The following is a 25,471-nucleotide window of genomic DNA, read 5'->3' as shown; positions in this document are numbered from 1 at the left end:
CATATATCCTGCCCCAGCTTTCCTGGGAAAACTGAAAGCAGATGAATCTTTAAACAATAAAGCTTGTGTGTGCATGAGATAATAGTCTTAAGTTTTAGTAGCATAGTAAAATATTTATCTTACTTCACTGGTATCTAGCAAACAATCAATCTATGACACTGGCAGTTTGCAAAATATCAAAATATATTTGATTATAGCTTACTCAAATATCTAAAAATATAGACTAGGTCATGTCACTCTGGGATGTTGAAGGACATTCAAGCTTCCAGAAAGCAAATCTTGGAACCAATAGGAAGGGGAGGGCCAGTGTAAACACAGATGCATTTAATCCTCAGGCCCTTACTTCTCCTCTTAACCACAGTGCAGGGAGGCAGTGCCCCTCAAGGCAGGCTGCATGAACTAAATTCACTTCCCCTGGAGAAATGGCTCTTTCGATAATGGTCCAAGTTTTAATAGCACAGTAAATCCTGAACAGCCATGCTCACTTGAAAGCAGAGTTTGATAAATAATGTAGTGGTTGGTTACTGGAGAAGGTAGAGGAGAGGGATAATGATAGAGGGTAGAAAAAAGGCATTCTATGAATATCCTACACATGAGGCTAAGGACTCATTGTTATTCTGCAGGGACTCTCCTAATAAGGTGGGGTATCTTGGTCCCAGAAAAATCATAGAACTCTTGAACATTAGAGCTGGCAGAAATCTTAGAAGTACGCTAGTCTAGACAGGAAAATGAAGGTTAGGGAAGTAAAACTGACCTACCCATAGTCATACACCATAACTCAGACCTCCCAGATGCTAGTTCAGAATTCTTTCCATCACTAGTTAGTTAACTAGAGAGTTAACATTTCTATCATGCTTTAAAAAAATTCAAAGCACTTTACATATATTATCTCATTTGATCCTCACAACAACCCTGTGAGGTAGGTGTTATTTATTATTATCCTCATTTTGCAGATGAGGAAACTGAGGCTGAGAGGTTGAATGACTTGTCTAGGTCCATACAGCTAGTAAGTGTCTGAGGCAGGATTTGAACTAAGACCTTCCTTACCCCAGGGCCAAGGCTCTGTCCATGACGGCAGGCTGCTTCTCCATGCTGCCTTTGTCCTCTCACCTGTTTCTGGGAACCACATCAAGAAGGCACATTGTTTTATTTCTTCACAAAGCGTGAATGGGGGTGATGGGTGGGCTTAAGTATTTGTGCAAAGAGTCTTGTGGAACTGTGCCACCACGGGATAGATCTGGCCTCTTTTGTTTATGAGTGACTCAGAATCACAGGATCTCAATGTACAGGCATCTCTTCCAACCTGCGCCTGAAACTCTTCTACACATCCCCAAACAACATTCATTGAGCCTCAGCCTGAACACCTCTGTTGAAGGGGAGCTTGTCTCCCAAGGCAGCCCATCACACTTTGACGTAGCCCTAAACTGCTTCCACCTCTTCCTTAATCTTCCAAAGACAGGTGTACGAGTTTCCAGTCTGCAAGTAGGAAGGAGTGGTCAGGAGATCTAGGAAATGAGCAACTGCTCTTGTGATTTATCTTTTCTGTTTTCTACTTGCCAGTGTAAGGAGTAACAGTGGTGACAGTGGTGAGGGGACCACCAGTAAACACAGGATCACATATTCTCAGAGTGGGAGAAATCAAATGGTATAATGTCATGAGAAAGAGGAGAGATCTGGGTATGGCTTCAATGCCAGCAGAGATGGCTTTGTTCCAGGACCCAAATTGTGCTTCTGTTTTTTTTCCCGTATCTTCAAACAAGATGGTCATTTTTCTCCCACTTTATATTAGAGGAAATGGCCTTATCCCATTAATTCAAAGTGTCTGGGCTTCTTGATCAATAATAAATGCATCTTGTCTTTTAGCCAGTCATATGGACAGAGAACATTATTTTGAGCTTGCAGAATTTAATTTGTCCTGAGAAGAAATCATTGCAGGCATTATCATCTGAAGTGGAAGGCAAATAGAGTACATGGCACAGTTCTCAATAACAAATTGGGTCCCCTGCAATTGCCCCTGAGCTGAATATTTCCTTAAAGGAAATCCAATGTCCTCCCCAATCCCTGCCCCAAGTTATAAATTGAAAGGGATGAGTTGGTAATTTTCCTAATTCTACTTGGATTAATGGCCTAGTTAAGAGGAATGACCCCCTCAGGTTCTCCCCACATACTTCCTACAGGTTCCTTATTCTAACTCTTTGACACCTCTAACAGTTTCCCGTTTTCTTTCCTTTTCGCTCAGCACACAGAACAGGATGAACAGAGAAGAGAATCAATCTCCTATTTGAACAACTCCTTTATCTTGGGTCTACAGCAGCACCGAACTTCACAAAATGCAAATACAAGTTAATTCCCTAAATAACAAGCCATAAGTAGGCAACAGGTGCTAGGAACTGGACAAAAAGTCACCTTCCTACCAAAGAAACCTTCCCATCGATATGATACTATTCATTGATCCGATTCACCGTGGATCCAGGCTTATTCCCTGCCAGTCTTTTTCAACAACCACAAACCTTTCGCTGGTCCTCCTGATGATTTTGTCCTTTAGGCTTTATAAGGATAATTGTATGAAGATCCAGAGAAATGGAGGATGGCATTTTTATTGGATGTCCACTGGAAATCTCACCCATAGTGGGGAGCGACCAATCCCAGGCAGGCATGGCACAACACAATACCTAATCTAAATATTTAACAGAAGATTAAATGATAAGTAATGTGATAAAACCCAGGGTATTATAGGCACTACCTATCCACAGATAATAAAGTTGAATGGTTGAGAAATGATAACATTGTCCATTGGTTTCAGTTTGATAACTGTCCTTCAATGAAACTGAACTTGGAAAGTCACAACTAAAAAAAAATTGCAGCACTTCTTCTTGATACCAACACAACTGTAACACATACTACAGTGTGGTATGTAAATCCACAACTACTCTTTTTTTTTCTTCTTTCTCTTTTAAAATTCTTTTAATTAATAAACAGAATGGAAATTGTCTAATTCAAATATTAGTAGTATAACACTTAAATGCATTTCAATCTGGCCACAAAATATCATAAACCCTTAACCAGTGCATATTACAATAATAGAGAACACAGAATGTGGCATTTATATCCCAAGATCTTTCTTCTACTGAAATAAAGATTCAGAAATGTGACTCCAGCTGCTGGGAAATTCCCACTTGCCCAAGGCTTCAGAAAACTGGACTGTTGGTATCAATTTCAGTTTTTATTAAGGGTGGGAGGGGAGGAAAAATTGGGGAAAGGGAAGGAAAGTCAAATAAGACAAAATTATGAGCTTTAGGACCTGCCCCCAAATCGATCCATCTACTTTCCAGATGTTCATTTAACCCACAACAGGGTATCCTCATCACCGAGGCCATGATGGAATTAGAATATGGAGTGCTGGGAAGATCTCTTTTGCTGGCTTCCACACGTGGTCTCAAGAGTAGCAAAGTCCTTGGAAAAGTGCACTGCGCCTCCCCCGCCCCCATGCCAACTGTCCATATTGGTCAGACTGAGCTGAGCTTTACAAGGCCACGCACGGAGTCTTCATGCAATGAGTCTTGGCTGGCCAAGCTTAGGACATGCAGGGTGTGACTATGTGTGATAGGACTGCCTGTTGACAACATACCAGGGGGCGAGGGGGCTTCCTCTGGTGTAAGGAACTGATGGCCATCATGTTCCTCTTTCAATGGTATCATATCTGTCAAAACAGTTTCTGATGTGAGATTGGGCATGGAGGAGGGTGGTGTTGGTTGCCCCAGGGACAAGGTAGCACAGGGAGCACCCAGTGTGGTCTTTCCTGGCAAAGGGAGCTCCTCACTGGTTAGGCTTGGTTCGCTCTGGAGCAATGGCGTGGCTGCAGCCTGCAAAACGAATTTGGTGCTCTGAATGCACTGATCTTGGTCACACTGGAGAGCAGGAGGCAGTCGGAAAATGCAGCAGGTTGGGGAAGTCGAAAGGTGCCAAGGCATGAGAAGAGAGTGAAATGCAAGGGGAAGAAAGTCATGGAGAGAATAGGATGTGAGAAGAGAAAAATCTATTAGTAATAATTCAGTTAGACAACTGCCAAAAAGCAATGCATGCACAGATATCCAGGTTTCATTCTGGTTATTTATGGCAACACAGAAAACATTCATATCTGGCATCTAAATAATCCACTTAAATGAATATATCATATACACCACTCCAGTAAATGTTACACAGTCAAAGTATATGACAATGGTAGCCTGTGTACACCTACACAACCATCATTTTAAAATACATTCACTAAAACAATTTTCAGGGAACAGAGATGTCCTTTCATATGCTACAAATGGTTTCCTTTTTAAAATATAGTTAGAATAGCCATAGCAGATCTTAAATTGTATTATAAAGCAGCAATCATCAAAACTACTTGGTATTGACTAAGAAATAGAGTGGTGCATCAGTGGAATAGGTTAGGTACACAAGACACAGTAGTAAATGACTATAGTAATCTATTGTTTGATAAACCCAAAGACTCCAGCTTTTGGGATAAGAACTTACTATTTGACAAAAATTGCTGGGAAAACCAGAAAATAGTATGGCAGAAACTAGGCACAGACCAACATCTTACACCATATACCAAATAAAGTCAAAATGGGTACACAATTTAGATATAAAGCCAATACTTTAAGCAAACTGGGAAAGCAAGGAATAATTTACTTGTCAGATTTATGGAGAACAGAAGAATTTATGACCAAAAAAGAGACAGAGAACATTATGAAATGCAAAATGGATAATTTTGATTACATTAACTTGTAAAGTTTTTGAACAGAAAACAAAAGGGAAAGGGAAAGAATTTTTATAACCAGTGTCTCTGATAAAGGCCTCACTTCTAAAATATATAGAGAACTGAGTCAACTCTACAAGAATACAAGTATTATACAATTGATAAATGGTTAAAAGATATGAACAGGCAGTTTTCAGAGGAAAAAATTAAAGCTATTGATAGTCATATGAAAAAATGCTTTAATCACTATTGATTAGAGAAATGCAAATCAAAACATCTCTGAGGTATTACATTACATCACATCACATCTATCAGATTGGCTAACATGATAAAAGAGGAAAATGATAAATGTTGGAGAAGATGAGGGAAAATTGGAATACTAATGCATTTTGGTAGAGTTGTGAACTGATCCAACCATTCTGAAAAGCAATTTGGAACTATGCCCAAAGGGCTGTAAAACTGAGCATACCCTTTGACCCAGCAATACCACTTCTAGGTCTGTATCCCAAAGAGATCATACAAATGGGAAAAGGACCCACATGTACAAAAATATTTATAGCAGTTCTTTTTGTGGTAGCCAAGAATTAGAAATTGAGGGGGTGCCCATCAGTTGGGGAATGGCTGAACAAGTTGTGGTATATGAATGTAATGGAATACTATTGTGCTATAAGAAATGATGAGCAGGCAGAATTCAGAAAAACTGGAAAGACTTTTACGGACTGATCCTGAGTAAAGCGAGCAGAACCAGGAAAACGTTGTACATGATAACAGTCACATTGTTCGAAGACTAACTTTGATAGACTTATCTCTTCTCATCAATGCAAGGATCTAAGACAACTCCAAAAGACTCATGATGGAAAATGTTGTCCACATCCAGAAAAAGAACCAAGGAGCCTGAATGCACATAGAAGCATATTATTTGCTTTTTTTTTCTCCTTTCTCATGGTTTCTCCCATTGGTTCTAATTCTTCTTTACAACCATGACTAATGTGAAAATAGGTTTAATGTGAATGTATACGTAGACCTTATTTCAAATTGCACGCTCTCTTGGGGGTGGGGAAAGGGGAGAGATGGGGAGAAAATTTGGAACTCAAAATCTTAAGGAAGTGAATGTTGAAACTAAAAATAATAAATAAATTTAAAAAAATAAAATATAGAGAGAGGACACAGGAAGGAATTGCATGCATATGGTAGCCTGGATGACTTGTGATGTTCATGGTTGGGGGGATGAGTTCACCCATCGATGAGATCACAGATCCACTGGAATGTCTTTAAAATTTGGAAGCTTCTGAATCCCAGGAATAGACTGTTCTCCATAAGCCCAAGAACGGTCTGCTGCTGAACTTTCATTATTGCCGTCATCAATACCTCTGGTTCACTTAAAAATATATACTTAATGTATTACATGATTGAACATATATAACCTATATCAAATTGCTTACTGTCTTAGGGAGGGGGATGTGATGAAGGGAGGGAGAAAATTTGGAACTCAAAATTTTTAAAAAATGAATGTTAAAAACTGTCTTAACATGTGATTGGAAAAAATAAAATACTATATATATATTATAAATATTGATTGATATTTTACATCATCAACATTTTTTTCTAGCATCCCTTTTCCTCTCCCTTCCCTCTGATTCACTTTTAATTGCTTATAAGAATCTAAAAGTTTTATAGGATGAACCATTCTTTCCTTCAGATAGTCTTAAACTGTGACTTACTCTAAAGTCATAGGATTTCAGAGTTGGAAGAGACCTTAGAATTTATTTAGTCTAACTCCCTCATTTGACAGACTGGAAATTAAGACTAAAATTAAGGGAAGTGACATAGTCACATAGCTATTTAATGGCAGAGCCAGGACCTAAGACTGGTAACTGTTATGGTCAATGAAATCAACCCTAATCATCAAATTTAGGGGTAGGGTGTAGGGAAGTATTTGAAGTGAAAATTCCAAGTAAGACCTTGACAAATGGCTCTATCCACTATACCACTTTCTAGGCAGAGGGAAAATTAACTATGATGATCTCTAAGTGGATATCCCATAGACATTTCAAGCTCAACATAATCAAGGTGAAACTTATTATCTTTCCTCCTAGTCTCATCCCTCTTCCTATGTTCCTTTCCCCATAGAGCACATATCCATCCTTCCAGTCACTCAGTTTTAGATTCACTCTTCCTGACTTCCCATATCATTTACTAAGTCTTATCAATTCTACCTTTTCAAAACCTCTCAAGGTCACCCCCATTTCTCCACTCATATAGCCACAATTCTTGGTCCTGCTCTCATTACCTCTTGTCTAGATAATTCCAGTAATCTCTTAATTGGTTTCTTTGCCTCCAGTCTTTCCTTTTTCAAACATAGGACCAGAGATATAAATCTGGAAGGGACCTTGGTAGAGGTCATCTTTTCTAACTCCCTCATTTGCCATTTGTGGACACTGAGCCACAGAGGTCAAGTAAGTAATTTGACCAAGGTCACATAGCTAATAGGTATCTGAGGCAGGAGTCTTCCTAAGTTAAGGCCAGCCCTCTATCATCTCTACCACCTGGCTGTCTCTAGTTGTATAATCCACACTCTTGCCCAACTGGCATTCCTAAATCACAGGTCAGGCCATGAGACTCGCCTGCTCGAAAAACTTCAGGTGCTTCCTCTTGTCTCTAGGACAAACTATTAACTCCTCTGTCTGGCATTTAAATCGTTCACGGTCTGGCTCCAGTGGATCTTACCAGACTGATCGTGCATCACTCCCCAGCCCGGACTCCGACATCTCAGCCAAACTGGCTAACTTGCTGTTCCCTACAAATGACATTTCATCTCCTGACACTTCTCCTTTGCACAGTCTGTGCTTCATGCCTGAAATGCAATCCTTCCTCATCTCCACCTCTTGGAATCCCTGGCTTCCTTTGCTGATTAGCTCAGGGGTGGGGAACACACATGTGGCCAAAAGGCTGCAGGTTCCCTACCCCTGGATTAGCACTAGGGTGACGTCCAACAGCAGGTCCTTTCCTGATCTCCCCTCCCCCCTCCCCCCCCCAGTGCCCTCACACCCCATCTACACCAAATTACACTGTATTTATTTTGTGTATGTTATGAGTGGTCCTCTTTTTCTTCTTCCCAGTGTCCTATAGAGACTCAGTCCCTCAGGGCAGGGATTGTTTCATTTTTGCCTTTCTTTTTCCAGGGCAGTGCCTGGCACATTCTTATCATAGCATAGGGCATGAAAAAAATACTTTTTTAATCTATGTAAGTGAAAAATCAACCCTTAGGGAAAAGCTGAGTTTTTCTCTTGACCACTAATAGCAACAATAAACAACTCATTTTCAGAGGGCTCCATGGACATCATATCACTTGATCTTTACAATAATTCACAATAATGGCTAATCTTCATATCATGTTTTAAGGCTTACAAAAGGGCTCTACTGGGGCAGCTAGATGGCGCAGTGGATAGAGCCCCAGCCCGGGAGTCAGGAGGACCTGAGTTCAAATCCGGCCTCAGACACATGATACTCACTAGCTGTGTGACTCTGAGTAAGTCACTTAACCCCAGTTGCCTGGCCAAAAATAAACAAACAAACAACAGGGCTCTACACACATGATTTTATTGGATCCTCACAAAGATCTTGTAAGGTGGGTGACATGAGTAGTTTTATTCTCATCTTGTAGATGAGGAAACTGAGGCAAACAGAAGCTAAGGGACTTTCCCAGAGCCAGTTAAACAATAACTGAGGCTGACTTTGAACTCAGGTCTTACTGACTCCAAGCCCAGCATGCTGTTCACTGTGCTACCTAGCTGTGACGTAGGTGCTGTTATTATCCCCATTTTACAGATGAGGAAATCTGAGATCCAGAAAGGTTAAGTGACTTACTTTGCTCAATAGCTAATAAGTCAGAACTATGACACTATATCATCTGATTCCAAGGCCACTTACTTCTTACCATAGGACTCAACCTCATTGAAGGTGTGTGGGTGTGAGGGGAAACAGGGTGAAGTCAAAGGGTCAAGCTTTACTTGATACTAATTTTACCAGTTTGACCTAAAATCAATGTAACATAGTCATATTTCTTCTTCTTCTTTTTTTTTTCTTTTTGGTGAGGCAATCAGGGTCACACAACTAGTAAGTGTCAAGTGTTTGGTCTGAGGCCAGGATTTGAACTCAGGTCCTCCTGACTTCAGGGATGGTGCTGTATCCACTGTGCCACCTAGCTGCCCCCGTAGCCATACTTTTTGAAGCCCAGTGAGCCTCATAACCAAATACCTGGCTTTCTTTTTCCTTGCAGGGAATTTCTGCCTCCATTCTTATACTTTCTAATGGAGGAATGAACACAGCCCCTTCAGTAGCTAAGCAGTTGACACCAAATCTAGTTTCCAGTTTCATGATAATAGTATTATTATTATTATTATCATTGTTATTTTTGGTATAGAACTCCTTGTATAGTTTAGGAAATTGGTTCAATCTTGACAGGATGGAGGAATAAGAGGAAGGCTCCCTGGTTAAACATGCATTTTCTGGCAAGTATCCCAGGGATTTGAATACAATGTCCTTTGCTAAGAAGTTTACTTGAAAATAACCATTTGAAATTACTGATGACAGCTAGTACTTCTATAATGCTTCCAACTCTTCATGACTAAATATAACCTCCCAATATTCCTGGGGCCTTGCCAACAAAGATAGTCTCGAGATTCCAGTTGTGAGAACTTGTGATCTCAATTTAGTTGTTCTTCCTTGATATGAGAATCACTTATCAATTCTCTAAAATGAAAACCACTTATCAATTCTCTAATGAAATTATCTTACCTGCCGAAATCTCCCCTGATTTGAAGGGAAGATGAAACTAAAAGTTAGAGTCTTTCTTTCCTTTGGTGATTGAAAGGAAGGCTCTCTATTCAAAACTTTCAGGTAAATTCTATTCTGGGGATTGGCAACCTGTAGCATGTAAAGAATCACAAAATTTTGAGCGGGACCTTAGAGACCAGCCACTTTATTGTACAGATGAAAAAACTAAAACCTGGCAATTATTGCTTGTACTAGTAGATGGCAGCCAGGTGGCACAGTGAATAGGGTGTTGGACTTGGGAGTCGGAAAGACCTGAATTGGAATCTTAATTTAGACACTTGGTAGCTGTATGATCTTGGACAAATCACTCGACCTTAGATGATCCTCATCTCTAAAATGGGGATAATAATAGCATCTACCTCACAGGGTTATGAGAAGCAAATGAGTTAACGTATAAAGTACTTTGCAGACTTTAAACCACTATAGTAAATGCTAGTGATGGTGATGATGATGATGATGACAATGTCTTTTTCCCCCTTTATCTAAGAGAAACATTGTGGTGTAGTGGATAAAATGCTGAACCTAGAGGCAAGAAGATCTGGGTTCAAATTCTATCTCAGATGCCAACTATATGGCTACAGGTAAATTACTTAACTTCTTTGTGTCTTGGGTACTTTATTGGTAAAATGAAGGGAGTTGAACTTGATGGCCACCATGGTTCCTTTCAGTTCTAAATCTATGATCTTTTTTTACCCTTTTCCTTTCTTTCTTCACTTCCTTCAAGATCACTTCAGCCTTAGATCACACACCTTCTCAGTAGCCCACTGCTCCTCCATCAGAGTGGATGGTGGAGAGCTTCTCTCAGAACCTCTACTTAAAGAGGTGACTCAAGCCCGCCATTTCTTCATTTCCCAGTTGGCTTCACTCTTCTAGACTCCTCTATCATGCCCCCATGCTGGGTACCTTCCTTCCCACGCCCCTTTTTCAGCTTCCTTTAGTATGTTGTTTTCTCCATTAGATTGTAAGCTCCTTGAAGACAGGGACTATCTATTTTTTGTATTTGTATTTTTAGCACTATCACTGTACTTGGCACATAGTAAGTACTTCATGAATGTTTATTAACTGACTGACTTGTTTTCTTTTTCTCCCCTCTTTTTTGTTCCTTGTGTACTAGTTTTCCCCATGACATTCAAGATAAAAGAAATTGCTGAGCCTGACTGAGTTTGGTTGCTTTTCTTACAGCTCTTTTTGATTCAGCAGTGTTGACATTGTAGTTTGATGTGTTCTGAGTGAGCCAAAGCTCAAAACCCTCCTTTTTGCTGCGTTAAAAAATGTAACAAGTTCCAGTGGGCATTTACATAGATCTTCCACCTCACCACTGTCAAAGACATGCACCATTAAAAATGGAAACAAACACTGGCTGGACTGCAGCAGTCAAAATTGCAAGAAATACATTTCATCCAGTTTATCAGGCATAGGGTTTAAATAAATTCAAACATCTAGCTGGGAGAAATATACTTTGTCTTTTTTAATCCATGTGAGCGCCACACAGAAGCAAGCACATCAGTATTGGACAAAATATCTACTTTATTTTCAATGTAGACTTGGGTCCTTGACTTTAGTTACTGCTGTTTAAGCAGAGTTGGAGAACAAACAGAAAGGCTATTTTTGAGCCACATACAATTATCTATATTTCCTTCTGGTTACTGAAGAAGAAGAGATAGTGTAGAATAACGGATAAAGGGCTGGCTTGGGTACCAGGAACACATGCTGGGTGTGTGACCCTGGGCAACCTTTTAGTGCCTAAGACACCTAAGACCAAAAATTTAAGAGAAGGGGATGCCATACATAATTGTCTCATGCAGGAGGTCTTTATACTGATGAAATTACACATCAAGTTTACCTCCATATTGATAGTTATTCTTACCCTCTCATTCCTGATTCTTCCATTTTATTTTTCTAGGGGTATCACAGATGGCTACAGTTCTTGGGACCATCAACAAAAGTGACCACAAGCAGTTTGAAAATATTTTGTAATGTTTTGTAGCTTTCCAATCCAACAAGTGCCAACTGTGTGTGTAAAGAGCAATGCAAGGTCCTGGGAATATAAAGACCAAATGAACCATAATTGATCACCATTTCAATGTCCACATCCAATTTTTGGACATATGGTTAAATGGGTGTATGAGGAATTGATTCCTCTTGTAGGATAGCTTCCCTATTGATCTCTGGCTGACTCTTAAGTGTTTACCGGATCATAGAGCCAAAAGATTATAGAATCATAGATGTAGAACAAAAATAGATTTAGAACATAGGAAAAAAAACCAAACTGTAATATAAATCATAGATTTAGAGCTACAAAAAATTTGAGAGGTTATCTAGTCCAATCTACTTCATTTCATAGTCGAAGAAACTGATACCCAGAGAGTTAAAGTGACTTGCCCAAGAAAGCAAAAGCTGTAAAGTGACTTGTATGATTAGATCATTGAATCAAATTCATTGATCTTTCTACTCCCACAGGGAAGTAGATAATTTCATCTTGCCTGATCTTAGCAATAATATAATGCAACGAGTACATCCTTAGAAATCCATAATCTTCCTTGTCTTCTTTTTTGTGAAAATCATTTCTTGAGTGGAGACATTTCAAAAAATGACATTAAAAGAATTACTGGTAAGATATTGATATGGAAAATGATTAAGGTTTTCTCCTCATGTCTCCAAACTGCTGGAATTCTGAGGGAGATATCCTTTGTACTCTGAAGATGACCTTCTTTATGCACATCTGTAATCCCACCCACAGAGATGCCTCTTATACTTTCTTTTCCCTTATCTTTTGGCTTTTCTGTTTCTCCTCTCACTCTCCCTCCTTTTTTTTCTTCTGCTTTTCTTGCTGGGAATGTTTTCCATTTCTGCCAGCAGAGGATGACAACATTCTTCCCTCTTTTCTCATTAAAACCTTCATCTTACTACTTTTATCTTGGCACGTATGTCCAGAAGCCTTTGGGCTATGGTCACAATTTAATCAGTCCTACAAACTACAAACTCCCAAGTAAAAACAAGTACTCATATTGGTGGCAAGTAGCAGTTTACCCAGTAAGGAGAGTAAAATGAGAAATAAACACTACCATTTCCTTCTCCTACTAATATTTCTGAGAACTCTTTATGAGTCGAGACCTTGAAAATGGAATAGAAAGCTGGTGTCTAGTAAGGGCATTGGCCAGATCAAGTAATGTTTCTATTACTGCACAAAAAGTCACATCTATAGTACCAGTGCATTGACATTCTTTCAATTAAGTCACTTTGACAGCTGATTCACTGCCCAAATGAAGCTTTAGCACTTAGAGAGCTGAATTTTCATATCTGTCAAATATTATCAAAGGGAAAATCTGGCCTTAATAGGGACTTTAGCTTCCCATCCGGGCTATAGCTTATCAGTACCCAGATAACCTTGCAATAATGGAGTGCATGAGGACATAGAAGCCTTGAAAATTTTTAGTTCTAATTTCTGGGATACCATCTTATCCTCATCTTCTGTCTTCCTTTTGAGTAATTTTATAATGACTCATTTTCATTTTAGGCTTCAGATACTAGTCCCTAGATGCAAAAGCAAATGGATTATTGAAAGAAGACTAAGATAATCCTGACCAAAGATACCTAGTAGTAAAACTCAGTCTGCCACATATGGTTGGTGCTAAAGATCTTTGGTTCCAAGGTTTGCTTTTTCCAGGAGGGCAAAGATCATTCTTTCCAATCAAGAAAATCATGCTTCATTGTAACATGCAGCATTTATGACTGGCAAAGGGGGCAGCAGTAGGTTAAGCATCCACTGACCTCAAGGGCACAGGATGAGTTCTCTTGTTGGTTCTACCCTTAGTACTGTCTCTGGTCTTTGATGCCACACTTATACTAGGCTAATAATTCATGTAGGACTTGCTGGGACCACCCATTTGATCCCAGTGTTTCCTTAGGCAAAGCTTTTCAGTGATGTGTATAATGTCTGACTACTCATAATAGATTAGCTGAAATCAGTTCATATTTTGTTTTTTAAGTTGAGAAAGAGAGTTCTAGGAAGGATGAAAGAAAGGATTTTGGGGGGAGGGGACTCCCTTGAGCTGAATTATCATAGATTTTTACTTTGCATCTGACCTGATCCAAAGCATAAGAAACTATCAAGACAATGTCTTGTCTAAACTTTCATTAAGAGAGGGGGTAAATGACATATCCAATCTACCAGCTAATCCTACTGTAGCCTATGCAAACTCATCTCCCATTAGTAGGCAGAGAGGTCAGGGACACCATAATGACTCTTCCCCCTCCCCTAATAATTCTCCCACCTGTTTGCCTATACCTGAAATTACATTCACGGAAGACAAAGCCTCCCTTGGTGGTAGTGACAGGATAAGGCTTACGAAGAAAACAGGAAAAGAAATACATTGACAAAGTCTTACTAAGGCAGAGGTGTGTGTGTGTGTGTGTGGAAAGGTTTTACACCAGTGAGGCTCCAGAAATAGGTATGTAAATAAAAATATAAATCACTGTGGGGCTGGGGGAAATTTGCTATTATTATTGCTAAGATCAGGCAAGATGAAATTATCTACTTCCCTGTGGGAATAGAAAGATCAATGAATTTGATTCAATGATCTAATCATACAAGTCACTTTACAGCTTTTGCTTTCTTGGGCAAGTCACTTTAACTCTCTGGGTATCAGTTTCTTCAACTATGAAATGAAATGGGCTGGACTAGATAACCTCTCAGATTTTTTGTAGCTCTAAATCTATGATTTATATTACAGTTTGTTTTTTTTCCCTATGTCTGTACAGCCTCTTCTCTTTCAGCTAAGGCAGCACGCAAAATAAATAAAGACCATCAGTGTTCAGGTTGAGTGAGTTAAGATCCTTTTCTTTTGCAGTCGAGTCCCCAGACAGGACAGCACTCCTAAAAATGACTCATTGTGGAAACTTTTATTTCCATAAGGTGTGACAGGATCCTAAGAGCTGATTTGGATGGATTGGGGGGGGGATCAGAGATTGACAGTTGGAAGGGACCTCAGAGGCCATCAAATATATCCCTCTCAATTTACAGAGGATGGATGAGGGGTGAGAGCATGAAGGCACTTGTAGGATCAACACAATAATAATAAATAGCATTTATGTAGTGTTTTAAGTTTTACAAAGTATTTTACATTGGCTATCTTATTTGATCATAGATCTTGAGGTGAGTGGTGGAGTAGACAAGAGTAATGAGCCTGGAGTCCTGAAGACTAATCTTCCTTAGTTCAAATCTGGCCTCAGACACTTGCTAGCTACCCTAACCTGGGGCAGTCACTTAACCTATTTGCCTCAGTTTCCTAGTCTGTGAAATGAGCTGGAGAAAGAAATGGAAAACAACTCTAGTATCTTTGCCAAGGCAACCTGAAGTGTAGTGACAAAGAATCAGGCATGACTGAAACTACTGAACAACAACAAAAAAATAGCTAAAAAAAAAAAACCAAACCAAACCAAACCAAAACCTCAAAGGGTATCTAGTTCCATCTCCTCATTTTAGAGATGAGGAAACCGATGCCCAGAGAGTGACTTGCCCAAGGTCATAGCAGTAAGCATCAGAGGTTAGACTGAAAGGAGTTTGAATGCACGATCCCTTTCCAGAGAAAAGTGGTGAAGGGGACAAAATGTAAGTCCTTCATAATTATGCTCAGGGCCAGCCCTGACTCTATGCTAACATATCTATTCTTTATAAAGCACCTTATACTAGAGACTCCATCCCTCCGTGGGGGAGAGAAGGAAGTAGAGATTTTTAAAAAAATGACTAAAAGTTATACATAACCTAAATGTTCCTAGTTAGAACTTTCAAGCCAGTGACAGAGTGAAGAGACACATTGACCTCCCCACAGCAAACCTAGCTAGTTCTCTCCAATGAAGGGAAAATAGATTTCTACCACCTGGCGGGAAAAAAAAAAGCCTGCTAGCCCATGTGAAGGTTTGAGCGAGGGCAAGAGTTCTTCATGTAGGTGGCTCCCACAGTCAGCACATTCCTGCTGGTAGGGGTCACTTAGTAGTGGGGGAGCTAAGGGACATATAAATGTGGTGGGGCTAGCTGCAGGCCTTGTCTCAGCCCTTGCCATAAGTTTAGCATCTAGAGGCAGTATAGAATGGTGGAAAGAACACTGAACAGACTCATGTTCTATCAGTTAAATCGTTTTTAGTTGTGTCCAACTCTTCATGACCCCATTTGGGGTTTTCTTGGTAAAGATACTGGAGTGGTTTGCCATTTCCTTCTCTAGCTCATTTTACAGATGAAGAAACTGAGACAAACAGGGTTAAGTGACTTGCCCAGGACTGTGGTAGACAGCTAGCAAGTGTCTGAGCCAAATTTGAACTCAGGAAGATGTGTCTTCCTGACTCCAGCTCTGGTGCTCTACCCATTGCACTACCTAGCTGCCTCACACACCTGTCACTTATTGTCTATGTGATATTGGACAAATTACTTAACTGTTTTAAAGCCTTTGCTTTTTTATCAATAAAATGGAGACAATAATACCTACAATGACCTATCTCATAGGATTGTGGTAAGGACATGCTTTGTAATCATTCAAGTGCTATATAAATGTGTTATGGTTACTACTAAACAATGTAGTACTTTGCATTCAATAAATCTTCGCAGATTTATTCATGACCTTGACTCTCTCTTCTTTAGCCAAACTGGAGGAGATGAAGGAGGGCAGAAAAGCCAGCGTTCTTAGATACCCATCCCCTCCCCCCCCACACCCAATCTTTTCTTCTCCTAGAGTTTATATCTATGTGCATTTGTGAGAATCCTCAGTAGCCAGCCAAATCCCAAATTGATAACCTGAGAAATCACGGTGGGAGAGAGGAGGAGAAAACTAGTCTAAAACCATCCAGAGCCCTCGGGGTAAAACTGAAGGAAAACCTCACCAAAGGGAACTCAGCAAAAGTTTAAACCAAGGGTGGGGAACCATTGGTCTGTTGGTTAAATTTCTGCCAAGGCAAGCACTCTAATTAAATGATTCTGCTGTGACCCAGAGAATTCTTTCTTCCTGGTAGACTGCTGTGACCATTTCATTCTAGCATCACCCCTTGAAGACTTGTCAAGGGAAAGTGAAGAGCTGTTTACACATTGTTTAAGGCCGTTTAAAAATGGAAGCTTTTGCTGGACTTTTCTTCCTCTTAGCTTTCTTCATCTATTATCCCTATCAGCATTCAACTAGACTAAAAAAATGAGATTTGCTTTGGATAAAATGACTCATAACAATTAGATAAATCCTGATCCCAAATGTAATCTTCAGGCATTATGCAGTGAAATAGCTTGAATCTTTCCAAAAACAAAGATAAAGCAATCAGACTGCTTTTGTTGAATGAAAGAGAGAGACAGGGTATGATAGCTACCAAACTGATCTGTATCACAAAGATTTTGAAGTAAATCTCTAAAACTTTCTCCAATATGCAAAACATTCAGGATCCCATGAGAAAATGAGCATTCATTAAAAAGCCAGGCCTACAATGCCTAAAAAAACTATAAGGGGGGGGGGGCATCCTAGATAATTACCTTATCTGCACTTAAAATGTCAAGATCCTATGCCTTGATACCTTAATCAGGTGACAGCACCTATCAATTGAATCAAATCATAGTGAAAAAATGTCCTTGAAGAATTTAGATGTCTTTGAAAACCATTGGGTGAAGTGAAGTTATACTGCATTGGAAGTGCTTTTAGATCAGATGATGAGACTTGGCCAATAGATTGTCTATCAAATATCAAGTCAGTTTGAAACTGAAGAATTTAAGTGAATGGTGACCCTGGCATTATACAAGATGCCTGGGCTATATCTTAGTGTAAAAGTCCCTATCCTCAATAGTATAGTATTTCATGTACTAAGGTAAGAAAAGAGTAACTTGGTGGTTCTGTCTTGACATTTCAAAGACCAATGGAGTACAGAATGGAGGTGTTCTGGGGTTGCCCCCTCATACCACCTTCCTCATTGTTGAATGGAAACATTCTCTCCACTCTGACACTCAGACTACTGCTATCTTCCAAGCTGGTCTTGAGACTTTAGGTGAGGAACAGACCCCATTTGGGGGCTACTGAGGATTCTCACAAATGCACATAGATATAAACTCTAGGAGAAGAAAAGATTGGGTGTGGAGGGGGAGGGGATGGGTATCTAAGAACGCTGGCTTTTCTGCCCTCCTTCATCTCCTCCAGTTTGGCTAAAGAAGAGAGAGTCAAGGTCATGAATAAACCCCATTGGGGGGAAAAAAGATGAAATCCTTGAGAAGGAATTCCTAGTTATGTGGAGGAGAATACTTCAGCCTTGGTTGTCTTCTCCCATTTTCTGTTGGGCAAAAGAAGACTTGGGAGTCTTAGAGGACTAAAGAACTTGGACTTTTTCATCAATGTTCTAGCAATGTTCTCAGAACAGAAACAGCCAATTTCAGGGTCTGCAATTCTTACAGGAGACAAGGACAGACTCCATAAGATATTGAAAGGCAGTTTCACAAGAAGGCTAGTAGAAAAACTACACCATACCCAAGGAGAAACATTTTGAGGATGTCAGCAAAAGTGCTTCCAGGAGTTGTTAGTTACCCCTTTTATCACATGTTCTCCAAGCTTGAAGCTTGTCTCCCTAGACCTCCATATGTACTTGAGGGAAAGTGTATCACAGATTTTTAGGAGAGATTTGAGATTCAACCAAACCATCTTAGTAAACACTTGGCTTTGGATAAAATAACTTTCTAAAAGCTAATTTAGGCTAGCTGATCAATTGATAGAAACTGACAATCAAGGGGTGGAACTATACTAGCTGGGGCACATGACCATTAGATTACCTCACAATCCCTAAGGGTTACCCCTAGTATGTTGAGGGGAGTTATTGCCTCACTTTGGTGACCTTACCACAGTGGAGTTATGGTTGGGAGACTGAATTCAGAGATTGTACTATACCAGCCAGCCCTAGGCCTTGGCATGGACTAGCTGAGAGGCAAAGTGTTCACTTTCATGATCTCTACCGATTTTTCTTCAACAGTCATACTTAAGAATATATCTTTGTCTTTCCTTTCTCCCCCCATCCCACTCTCTCCCCAGTTGACTGGAGGCAGTGTGATTAAGATATTAAGGATAAGAAATTTGGTCTAAGAATCACAGGCACTATTCTGCTGGTCATTCCTAAGCTGCCTCTGATTTCTGGAAGAAGCTTCTGCCCCTCTCCTACAGTTCATTTTCATGTTTTTGAAAGAGTGACAGAAAAATTGACTGAAAAGAGTATATAAGAGGGACTGTCCAACTACATTAAAAAAAGCATGTGAATTCTGCTGTGTTCTTGCTTACCCAGAAGCCCTCTGCAGGTCTGCAGACCCATTCCAAAGTAGTGCTAGATTCCTGGCAAAATTTTAAAATATATGATTAAAGAGAAGATTAACAGACATCTAGAAAAAGAAATGGTGATTCTAAAAAAGAGCTAGTATGGCTTCATCAAGAACAGGTCATTCAAGAATGACCTAAGTTCTGTTGTTTTGTTTTGTTTTGTTTTTAATACTATTGCTAAACTGGTAAATTGGGGAAATGTTATAGGTATAGTTGATCTAGATTTTAGCAAAACATTTGCTAAAGTCTTTCACATTATTCTTGTGGAAAAAGATGTGGGCTGAATGAAACTATAATAAGATTGAGAACTAGTTAAACTATTGGACACAGAGAGTCATCATTAATGGTACAATATCAACTTATAAGAGTAGCTAGGTGGTACAGTGGATAGAGTGGATAGAGTTCAAATCCAGCCTCAGACATGTCCTAGCTGTGCGACCCTGAGCAAGTCACTTAACCCTGTTTGCTTCAGTTTTTTCATTTGTAAAATGATCTGGAGAAGGAAATGGCAAACCACTCCAGTATCTTTGCCAAGAAAACCCCATAAAGAGTCAGACATGACTGAAACAACTTAACAGCATGATCAACAACTTGGAAGGTGGTCTCTAGTGGAGTGGCACAGGGATCTGTGCTAGGTGCTGTACCATTTAATATTTTTATCAAACACTTGGTTAAGGGCACAGTAGGCAGGGTTATTGAATCTGCAGATGACACAAAGGTTGGGGGAGGGGTACAACTTACATGCCGGGTGTCAGAGTTGGGCTCCAAAAGGTCCTTGACAAGTTAGACCTTTGATAGAGATAAATGCAAAGCCTTATATTGACTTCAAAAAAATTGTGAGGCAGGATTAGATAGCAGTTTGTCTGAAAAATTTAGGGGTTTCAGGGGACTGAACGTCAATGAGTCAGTAGTATGGTGCAGATGTGGCAACCAAAAAAAAATTACTAACATAATCTTGGGCTGCATCAAGAGAACTCTCTTCCAGGAAGGATGAGGTGACTGTAATCTTCCTTGGTTAGACCACACCTGGAGTTCTGTCTTCAGTTCAGCTCATCCCGGTTTATGAAGGACAATTATAGGCTGAAGAACATCTAGCAGAGGGCAAGAAGGATAATGAAAGACCTCAAAGTTATGCCATATGAGGATTTTGTTGTTGTTGTCCAGTCGTTTTTCAGTCACAACCAACTCTTCGTGACCCCATTTGGGGTTTTCTTGGCAAAGATATTGGTGTGATTTGCCATTTCCTTCTCCAGCTGCTTTTACAGATGAGGAAACTGAGGCAAACAGAGTTAACTGACTTGCCTAGGGTAACACAATAATTAAGTATCTGAGGCCAGATTTGAACTCAGGAAGATGAGTTTTCCTGACTTCAGGCCCAATACTCTAACCACTAAGCCACCTAGCTGCCCTACTGAATAGACTATGTTCTAATTAATCACTAAGATTATTCTTATTTCTGGATCTGTGAGCAACTTGTTGTATGGTCCTGGACTAATTACTTAAATTTCATCTGCTTTTATGTTCATATTTGTAACACCAGGGAGGGCAACGATTTCCAGAATCCCAGGATTAGAAAGGACCTGGAAGTCATGTAGCCCAGCCCATATCTGAGCAGGAAACCTCTCCACTTTCTTCACGTATTTTATTAATAGTATCCTTGCTATTAAATACTTTACAGAATTCGTAGACTATGACACTGCCATTCTATGTCATTGGGAGGTTGAGCATGCTAATCATTTAATAAAAGGTAAGGAGGTAAATCTCCGCAAATATCAACTGCTATTACTAATAAAATCATGTTTACCCACAGAACAGAAGTTAATCTGAGCAACTGATGTTGAAACAGATGGAAAGAAACACCTCATCACTGTGTTTGGTGCATGAAGCTTGATACATGGCTGGGACTCAGTGAACACTTGCTGACTTCTTTGACGGATGAGCTCTGGTTGGGATGCCTGTTGTATGTGCCAGGCTGAATAAATCAAAGCAAAGGAATGTGAAATTTTGCCCCCAAAGACTAAGTTCAGTTGGCACTCTTGAAATATTTTAGCTCATTTCTCCAGGTTTTGACAGTTCCTGGAAATTGTTAGGTACATAACTTGTACTTAGTACTAACATTACCCAAAATATAATAAGAAATAAAAACAACAGGGAGCTTGGGGGATAATACTAAAAATCGCCTTGGGCAGAAGTTCCCACATTTTTTAGTTGAAGACTTTCTGACATCTGGATGGATTATATGGAACTACTTTTAAAAAAAAATTTAATAGCAATTTCCTTTTGCTTTAGGCTCTACCATCAGTTGTTTTTTTTCTCCCTCAGCTGGTCCTTGGCCCTATCTCTGTCTTTCCTTCCACTTTGTAAATGACTACAGCTTCTCAGTTTTCTCTAGACCATCCTTCTTCTCCCTTTTCTTGATCTCCATGGGAAAGTAACCCTGAGGCTAACATTTCCTTAAAAAAAAAAAAGATAAATTATGCAATTAAACAACAAACATTTGTTAAGTATCTACTATGTACCTGGCAGTGTGGTATAGGAGACCAGGAGCTAGGAAGACAGGGCTTTAAGTTCTACCTTTGACACATTCTGCTTGTGTGGCCTTGGGCCAAATCTCTTAACAACTTGGGCCTCTCTAGTCTAAGACTGTAAGTTTTACAGAGGTTGCCCATCCCCATTAGACGAGATGAGTTCCCTCACCTTGGAGTTGCCTGTGTTGTTTGTCCTTCGCTTTCAAAGGGGACCATGACAGCAGGGAGGTGATGCCATGACATGCAAGTGAATTGGATTGAAGTGAGAGAGGGCTGTGCAAAGTCACCAGCCTCACTTTCTCCTCCAGAGCCATCTGGGTCCAGTGGCCAGAAATAGATCAGGACGACTGGGCATGGCCCTGGATATAGTGGGAGACCTTGGCCTTTTAAAGTCTGTCCATGTCCCTTTGGACCAGGTACTATGCTAGCTTCAGGAAAACAACAAATGAAACAGTTTCACTTGAAATGATGGCCTGGAAAGCAGGTATTTCTCAAGAAAGGATTTTGTTTGTTTGTGGGTTTTTTTTTTTTGGGTGCATCATAGTTAAAAATACAACTGTTTTCATTTAGCTCAAATTAAAGTGGAAACAATGTCTGGGTTGAGTCAGCATTTGCAGAATGAAGAGTACAACATTTACTTTCTCTTACGTGAAAGATGGTGGCCCTGAGCATGTGGCTATGTGTGCATTCAGAGATGCTTAGAACATCTATCATGTAGGAACCATGGGAATAGATAAGTATTTCCCTGAATACAGTAGGAGCTCAAAAAATGTTTGAACCACACTGAATATAGGTAAACTCATGTGAATGAATAATTCACATATTAATAGCATCCCTGATATTAAATAAGTGCTTCTCAGAATTCCTATACCAAAGTCCCACTTTGGCTCCTGGTTGTTCCACAAACAAAACATCCATCTCTCAGCTCTGGGCATTTTCTCTGGCTGTTCCCCAATGCCTGGAACCCTGTCCTTCTTCACCTCCATCTGCTTACTTCCTTGGCTTCTTTTAAGTCTAAACTAAAATCCTAGCTTCTACAGGAGGCCTTTTCCAACTCCTCTTAATTTCAGTGCCTTCCCTCTGTTAATATTTCATAGTTATCCTGTAAACAGCTTGCTTTGCATATATTTGCTTGTTGCCTCCCCCATTAGATTGTAAGCTCCTTGAGGACAGGAACTCTCTTTTGCCTCTATTTGTATCCCTAATATGTAGCACAGTACCTGATATAGAGTAGACACTTAATAAATGTTTGCCTCATCATGATATGGAGGTCTTAGGGTCATAGCATCATAGATTTCAAGTTAGAAGGAACCTTTGAAATCATTAAGACCATACTCCTCATTATACAAATGAGGAAATTGAGGTCCAGAGAGTAAAAGTGACTAGCGTGCGGTCACACAGTATGAAAAGTGCTTTGGAGAGAAGGGACCTGGGTTCAAATTCCATCTCTGAAACATTGTACCCATGTGACCTTAGGCAAGACACTTAATTTCCCTAGTCCAGGGGTGGGGAAACTATGGCCCCGAGGCCACATGTGGCCCTCTAGGTCCTCAGGTACAGCCTGCTGACTGGATCCAAACTTTACAGAACAAATCCCCTTAATAAAAGGATTTGTTCTGTAAAACCTGGACTCAGTCAAAAGGCCAAACCCAAGGACCTAGAAGGCCACACCTGGCCTTGAGGCTCCAGGTTCCCTACCCCTGCCCTAGTCCCTAGAATACTGTTATCCACATCTGTTATGTGGATACTGTGGATATATTACTACTGTAATCTACATCTGTTCAATATTCTGGATGGCTTCCAAGGTTCCTTCCAGTTCTTGGTCTATGATGCTATGAATGGAAAGAATCTTGCAGTGGAAGTCAAGAGAACTGAGCTCTAGTATTGGTAATGTTGAAAAGAGTACTAGAGGGGCAGCTAGGTGGTGCAGTGAATAGAGCACTGGCCCTGAAGTCAGGAGGACCTGAGTTCAAATCTGGCCTCAGACTAAACACTTGATACTTACTAGCTGTGTGACCCTGGGCAAGTCACTTAACCCCAATTGCCTAAAAAAAAACCACACACACACACAAACCAAAAACAAACAAACAAAAAAACCCAAACAAACAAGAAAAGAGTTCTAGACTTGGCATTCGGAGACCCGAACTGGAAACCTAGTTGGTACGCATCTGTGTGACCATGGGTAAATAAGTTGTTCTCTCTGGGCTGCTGTTTGCTTATTTGGAAAGTGGAGATTGTAAGACTCATAGGGATACTGAAAGGACAACACTTCAGAAATCTCAATGTCCTATATAAATGTCAATTATTTTAACATTGTTATTAGCTGGGTGACTTTGGCAAGTCAAAACCCCCTGGGCCTCAGTTTTCTCATTAATAAGAAGAAAGTGGAGTAGGTAGGTAGTGCACTGGCCCTGAAGTCAGGAGGACCTGGGTTCAAATCCAGTCTAGCTTTGTGACCTTGGGCAAGTCACTTAACCCCCATCACCTCAAAACAAAACAAAACAAAAAATAAGAAGAGTGGGATGAAATAGTCCTGAAAGCACTTTCTGCTTTATAGTCATATAAGAGAGATTATATGCTCCTCTCTTTCTTCCCTTTCCCCCTCTCTGTTTCTGTCTCTCTTCTTCTATAACTATCTTGATGTAGACAGAAAGGAGAGATAAGCTCTCACAAAACTGAGTGACAAAAAGGCTTTGTAGCTATACAATGATCTAGCTTTTAGAATTAACTCGATTAAAAGAAATGTCCTGACTGGCATGAAGAGCATGATTTTCCTGGCATTTGCTGTAATGTCCAACAAATAATCATTTGAAATAGCCCTGAGTAACCAGAGAGGCAGTGTGGAGTAATAAAGAGAGAACTGGCCATGAAGTCCAGAAGACCTAAACTCAAGCCTTGCCTCTTACATATACTGATGGTGTCACTCTGGGTAAGTCATCAACTCCTCTGCTCTAGGCGAAACACGAAGCTGTAAAGAAGGTGTTGACCTACACTGGTAGAAGGAGGGCCCCTTACCTGGAAGTTCTCTATACCAATGAAATGATAACTCCAATCCCTGTCTCTAACTCCGAGCACCCAGATACATTCTCGAGACTGTGACCGTGCCTTATAGTCATTAAGAGAAATCAAGTGCTCTGGGAAATTGTCATTCAGGTCTTACCTCCTTGAGTGGAAACATTGTTCTAAGAAAGCCTATACTACCCTAACAAAGATGAGAAGGGAATGAATGACTGGGAGCCATGAAGACGCCATCTATCCCAGGAAAAGGCCACACAATGACAAACTCATTCACACAAAGGTGTAAATGACTGATAATAGAATATTAGCTCCAAGGTCTGAGATACCAGAGAGAGTATGTGGGCCTAGAAACCTAAAATATGGGGTAACTGAAGGAGAGGCAAGGGGACTGAAAAGTGAGGCTAGAGTTGACAAAGATGAACTTCATCTATTTCACAATTTTGCCTTGGGCAATCTTTGCCTATCTTGTTTTTAATTTATATCAAGAATAACAGACATTTTTATACCATTTTAAGCACTTTATACATATTCTCTCATTTGGTCCTCACAACAACCCTGTGAGGTAGGTAACACAGGCATTCTTTTTTTACAGAGATGGAAACTGAGTCAGGGAAGTTAAGTGACTTGCACATAGTCATTCAGTTAGAGAGTGTCCAAGTTAGGAACTGAACTCAGATCTTATAGTACCAGATCCACTTCATTAATGGCACTTAAATAAGTATGGTTCAATATATGGCAGGGGTCAACTCTTCATAGCATGGGGCGACAAATCATAGAATCAGTGTCACATACACAGAATCAATGTCACGTATACCTCATATAATTTGTAACGAGAATCCCACCTCCCCTACCACGGCATTTGCAACCACCAGTAACCTTAGGTTAAAAACCTTGCCTTCTCTTGATAAAACTCCTTTGAGGTATGATGATTAAGGCAGTGCTCTTCCTTCCAGGGAGAAGCAGGTAAACCCAGTTAGTGTATTATTTGATTAGCTCATATCAAAGCAAAAAGCAAGAAACAT

The 25,471-nt window shown here is 40.1% G+C and overlaps 1 protein-coding gene across 4 annotated transcripts in view; it reads right to left on the bottom strand.

Annotated features, from left to right (window-relative positions):
- Positions 1-3,210: 3,210 nt before the first annotated feature.
- LOC114031456 (probable palmitoyltransferase ZDHHC14) overlaps positions 3,211-25,471 on the bottom strand; it is a 326,338-nt gene continuing 304,077 nt past the window's right edge. For 2 of the 4 annotated variants that reach the window (XM_027846519.1, XM_027846520.1), the window contains exon 9: positions 3,211-3,908. In XM_027846519.1, the coding sequence (XP_027702320.1) occupies positions 3,507-3,908 (402 nt within the window). In that variant the 3' untranslated portion in view covers positions 3,211-3,506. The remainder of the gene's footprint in view (positions 3,909-25,471) is intronic. The other 2 variants (XM_027846521.1, XM_027846522.1) reach the window with 1 other exon arrangement.

This window comes from Vombatus ursinus, unplaced genomic scaffold, assembly GCF_900497805.2.
Source record: "Vombatus ursinus unplaced genomic scaffold, bare-nosed wombat genome assembly UNPS02015175.1, whole genome shotgun sequence".
Classification (NCBI taxonomy): Eukaryota; Metazoa; Chordata; class Mammalia; order Diprotodontia; family Vombatidae; genus Vombatus; species Vombatus ursinus.
Note: the sequence above shows the minus strand (reverse complement) of the source record. Positions and strands in the feature narration are given on the sequence as shown.